This window comes from Wolffia australiana, chromosome 14 (genome assembly GCF_029677425.1).
Source record: "Wolffia australiana isolate 7733 chromosome 14, ASM2967742v1".
Classification (NCBI taxonomy): Eukaryota; Viridiplantae; Streptophyta; class Magnoliopsida; order Alismatales; family Araceae; genus Wolffia; species Wolffia australiana.
In genome coordinates, this window is record NC_135848.1 from 11382410 (window position 1) to 11387488 (window position 5079).

Sequence of the window (5079 nt, forward strand, 5' to 3'; positions counted from 1 at the left end):
TAAATATATATATATATATATATTATAATTATTAATATATATATATATATATTAAAAACTAATATATATATATATATATGTATATATATATATATCTGTAATATATATTCGCAGTACTCATAGAAAGAACTTATAATGAAGACATTAATTATGAGATAGCAAGATATTAAATAATTCGTCATGGGTCTTGGATGGAATGGGAATGAGCAGGGGACTTGTGAGAAAGGATGTGTTAAGAATAAAATAATAAAAGCTCCTTCGCCGCAAACTGAGTGAAAGGGCTGACGAAATCCTTATCGGACTTAGCCAGGGAACTGCTTCTTCGTCTTTTTCTTTTCGAACAATGGTCCCTTGTAAAACTGACAAGACTCCTATCCAAATGCAGAGAATCTCAGACTATACGACAGTCAGAGAGTCGAAGGCGTGGAGCATTTCGGGCCCATGGTTAAGGCTGGCCCCTTCTCTCATGTCCGAATTGTATACTGTCAGTTACTTCTACCTGTCGGCACCGACTCTCTCCTTACCTCTCTCTCTCTCTCTCTCTCTCTCTCTCTCTCTCTCTCTCTCTCTCTCTCTTAAAGATGTATGTACCTCTGTACCTCTATGCCTTGCATAAACTAGAGATGAGTCAAATTAGATCACTTTCTCCTCTCTGACTTATTTGAGATAACAGCTCATGAATAATGCCACTTTGCAATGGGAAATTGGTACGGGGAAAATTCCTCACCGATATCGACGTGGACAACTTGTCCATTGGCAGGGGGAAAGATACGCAGGTCTAGAAATCGGCACGCAAGTTCCATCAATGACTGACTCATCGATCTAGAGAGATAAAGAAAGGTGGGTACTTAAGCATACATAAGGAAGGTGTGTTATTCTGAAAATGTGCAGTTGGTCTCAATCTTCCTCTATCATTTCACAGATGATACCTCCACTGAGTGAAATATATATAAATATATATATATATATATATATATATATATATATATATATATATATATTTCAGAAAGCGAAAGACAAACAGACTGACGGGCAGACATACAGAGAGGTAGATGATAGGTGATATATCAGAGAGAGAGAGAAAGAGAGAGATAGAAAACTTCTAAAGGTACAGGATGGAGGTAGTCCACATGGGTCGTGGGAAGTGGTCTCCCTGACCAGTGCCATATTTTGTACTCTCTCATTTCATCTCATCCTCTCTGTAGTTTTGTTTGAGATTCTTTCATGCTCTTGGGTCGAGTTCCAACTGAAACTGACCAAATGATTTCGCTATGATTCGGGAAACGACCCGTGAACGCTCTCTCCTTATCTCTTCTCTCCAACCTGTAGTCTACTGGTCGCTCATGCAGAGAATATGAGTTCAACTATACACATAAGGACAAACCCGCTTTCTCACCCAAGTGGATGTTCCCGATTCTCTCGACTTCTTAGACCACCTTTCTCCCTCGCTGTTCAACAAGTTTCACCTTGAGATAAACTGATAGATAAAAGAGAGATAGGCTTGCGTTTTCCCAGCAGATAGTCGCCCGGCGATGGAGAAGTCCGAGTCACTTGTTTTTCTTCGGAATGTAAGTTATCTCTGTACCCTCTCTTCCTCTTTGTCCATCATCTGTTTACCTTGACAACGATTCCATCAGATTTTTTCCCGGCAGTCTCTCTATTACCTGTCTCTTCTGTCTTCATCGCGAATAATACTTGTTAGATCTACGTCGCAACTGAGTTCTTACCCTGGTCTTTTAGTATCTATCCTCTGCTTGTATCTTGTCTTGTTATCTCTCTCCCTCTCTATCAATCTTTTTCTCTCTATCTCTCTCTGTATTTCTCATTTTGCGTTCATGTTCTTTTTTCCCTCATCTTTTGGAGGTAAAGCAAGGAATAAATGAATCCTATTGTCACAGTTGGGGATCGAAATTTGATTGCGGCGTGTCTATCAGCATTTTTATTTCTCTCAAAATTCTCCTAGCGTGCCGCAAAGAAATCTTTTTTCCTATCGTTTTCTCTTCTGACGTTTCTGGCATTAGGAACGACATTTTCTGGCTTTCCTCAGTTCGACATCCCTCTCTTTCCAATTACATCTTTTCGTACACTCACGATATATTGATGATCATTTTGCAGCAGAACACTAACATATTCAAGCATCCTATTTCCCTTCTTTGGTCTTTTTAGAAACATTCTCTCTCTCTCTCTCTCTCTCTGCCCTCTTCTCTCACTTACTCTCTCTCCTTTTCCATTGCCCCCTGGTTCATCTCTCCGATCTCTCATCTGGTCCTGTCGATCTAACTAACTCTTGTTTTCTACCTCTTACATATGTATCCTTATCGTTTTAACTTCTCTATTTGTCCCGCTGCCTCTCTCTCGCTCTCACTAATGACATCTCTTTGTGCCCTCACTAAACAGTGAACATATTCTCACAGCAGAACGCTATCGTCTTTTCAAACATCTGATTCACCTTTTTTTGCGTTGGTTTCGATTTCCTAATCTCTCAAATTCTCTCTCTCGCTGTGTTTTATCCGTGGCCCCTTGGATTCTTCCCTCTCAACCTCTCATCTGGCCCTCGTCGATCTTCTCACTTTAAGTTCATTGTTCCCTTCAAACCTTTCTCTCTCTTACCGATACATCTCTCTTTCTGTATCTCTCTTGCTAGGACGCGAAATGATGCAATACACGGAGGCGGCTTCAGCAGCCGTAGAAGCCCTATATCGGGGCCGCAGAACTTCGCTCTCCCTACGCGCCTTGTACAACAAGAGCGTCCCCTTAGCGAAATCTCCGGGCCAACTTAGCTCCGCCTCCATCCTTGAGAACCTCTTAGTGCACTGCGCCGCCGCCATCGCCGCCAACGACGCCTCCCGAGCGCAGCACTGCATCTGGGTTCTCAACAACATCGCCCCTCCAGACGGCGACCCCGCCCAGCGCCTCGCCGCGGCCATTCTGCGCGCCCTAACCGCGCGCCACGCCGCCGCTGCCGCCGCCACGCCCCGCGCCTTCTCCGCCGTCGCCCTTGCCGCCTTCCTCGATCTCACGCCGCTGCACCGCTTCGGCTTCACCGCCGCCAACTCCGCCATCGTCGATGCCGTCCAGGGCCTCCCCGTCGTCCACGTCGTCGACTTCAGCACGACTCACTGCATGCAGATGCCAACCCTAATCGACGCGCTCTCCAGCCGGCGCGAAGGCCCGCCATATTTCAAGCTTACGGTAGCCACGGTGACGGTGCTGCCGCCGCCACGGCTGGCGATGTCATACGAAGAGATCGGAAGACGGCTTGTAGACTTCGCTAGGACCCGCGGTGTGCCAATGGAGTTCAGGGCTCTGCGATCAAACGCAATAGACGGCTTCCAGGCCCTTGTAGAGCATCTACGATTGCAGCAGCTGGTTTGTCATGGCGAAGCTCTGGTTGTGAACTGCCAAATGAAGCTTCATTGCGTGCCTGAGAGATGCAGAGGTGAGTTCCTGCGAGAAGTCCGCAGATTAAACCCTAAATTGGTCGTTCTGGTCGAGGACGACGTTGACCTCGGCGATGGAGACCTGGTGACAAGGCTGAGAGCGGCGTTAAACTATCTCTGGGTGCATTACGAGGCGTCGGAGGCAGTGATGAAGAGGGATAGGGAGCATAGAGACTGGTACGAGGCAGAAATCTACTGGAAGATTGAGAATTTACTAGCCTGTGAAGGAACAGAAAAGGTAGAGCGGCTGGAGCAGAAAAGCAAGTGGGTGAAGAGGATGAAGGCTGTAGGCTTCGAGGGTATCAGTTTTGCAGAAGAAGCAATCGCGGAGGTAAAAACTGTGCTGGATGAGCACGCCACTGGATGGGGGATGAAGATGGAGGAGGATGGTATTGTGCTCACCTGGAAGGGACACAATGTAGTATTCTCCACCGTTTGGGTCCCTCGATTAAAGGGTGAGACATCAGATTATTCCCCATGAACCTTTTTTGAGGTTTCTTGGTTTAGGGATGTTATTGCAGATAATTCGCGATTTGCGCCTTCTTTGTGTACTGCTTTTGCTTTCTTCCTGTTACTCATCATCGTAGTCATCGTCATCATCCTCATCTATGTCTTCTTCATTATTATATGCCACTTCTACTTTTTTTTCTTCATTTTTAGCATTTTTTTTCTTTTTGTTCTTGTTCATCGTCCTTATTTCCTCGTTCTTATTGATCATATCATCATCATCTTTGTTTTTATTATTTTTCTATGCCATCATCGTCATCATTGTCTTCTTCATTTTCTTATTATTCTTTCTTCATGTCTATCACCTTCATCAGCTTCATCCTCGCCATCATATTTGTCTTCGTCATTATCATTTTTATTTTATTCTTCATCATCATCATTATCATATTCTTTTTCTTCTTCTTCATTATCTTCTTTGTCATCAGGCGATAGGGTTCCTTGGACGAATTGGAGAAAGTGTCTTAGATTTCCTTCAGAACCTTGGTCTAGCTCATGTGACTCCTTTCTTCCTTTGAAAAGTTCAAAATCATCATTATCATCATCATTGTCATAGTGTTATTCATCATCATATCAACATCTTCTTCTTTGTTGTCATTTTCTTCGTCCCCTTGATCATTATCATCATCATCATCTACTTCTCCTTTGTATTCATAGCAATCGTCTTCATCATTGTACTTTTCACTAAAAAAATCACTAAATGTATTTTTCTTCATTCTAAGATAAAGATAGTTCATAAAAATGATATTCAACATCAAATGCACTCAAAAGATCCAGAAAGCAGAAATTCCATCATGAATGGAAAAAGAAGATAGTTTATTTATGAGAAAAAACTGAGTAATAACGTTGTCTAGAAATAAAAGAATTAATAAGAGGTTCATGAAAATTCAATAAGCAGTAGGGTCAGACTGTTTAGACAATGAATATGGAAGTGGACGTCAGCTATTGACATTAAAATATGTTTCATTCGGATTTCATTCGTTATCATATTTCCCTAGTCATTATCCATTATCCGATATTGGATAACGATAACAGATAACGTAATTTTTCTGTTCCATATCTGTTATTGTATTCGCACTCCGTTTGGATTTACATAATGTTTCATTTTTAATGTTTAGATATCCGATAATGTGAA

At 42.7% G+C, this 5079-nt stretch overlaps 1 protein-coding gene across 2 annotated transcripts; it reads left to right on the forward strand.

Moving 5' to 3' along the window:
* The first annotated feature begins 1436 nt into the window (after nucleotides 1-1436).
* Nucleotides 1437-3989, forward strand: LOC144712405 (GRAS family transcription factor). Of its 2 annotated transcripts, none has more exons than XM_078586660.1 (2): nucleotides 1437-1568; nucleotides 2645-3989. In XM_078586660.1, exon 2 carries the CDS (start codon nucleotides 2653-2655, stop codon nucleotides 3919-3921), a length of 1269 nt encoding a protein of 422 aa, XP_078442786.1. In that variant the 5' UTR covers nucleotides 1437-1568; nucleotides 2645-2652; the 3' UTR covers nucleotides 3922-3989. The 2 variants fall into 2 exon arrangements, with proteins under 2 accessions (XP_078442786.1, XP_078442785.1); XM_078586659.1 differs by lacking the exon at nucleotides 1437-1568 and adding an exon at nucleotides 1695-1863.
* The last annotated feature ends 1090 nt before the right edge of the window (nucleotides 3990-5079 follow it).

What these genes read in the sequence shown, in the direction of transcription:
- LOC144712405 (XM_078586659.1), top strand. Translation starts at nt 1,836, where the DNA reads ATGTTCTTTTTTCCCTCATCTTTTGGAG. An exon ending in TTTTCCCTCATCTTTTGGAG is followed by an intron (nt 1,864 to 2,644) that starts GTAAAGCAAGGA and finishes CTCTCTTGCTAG; the next exon opens with GACGCGAAATGATGCAATAC.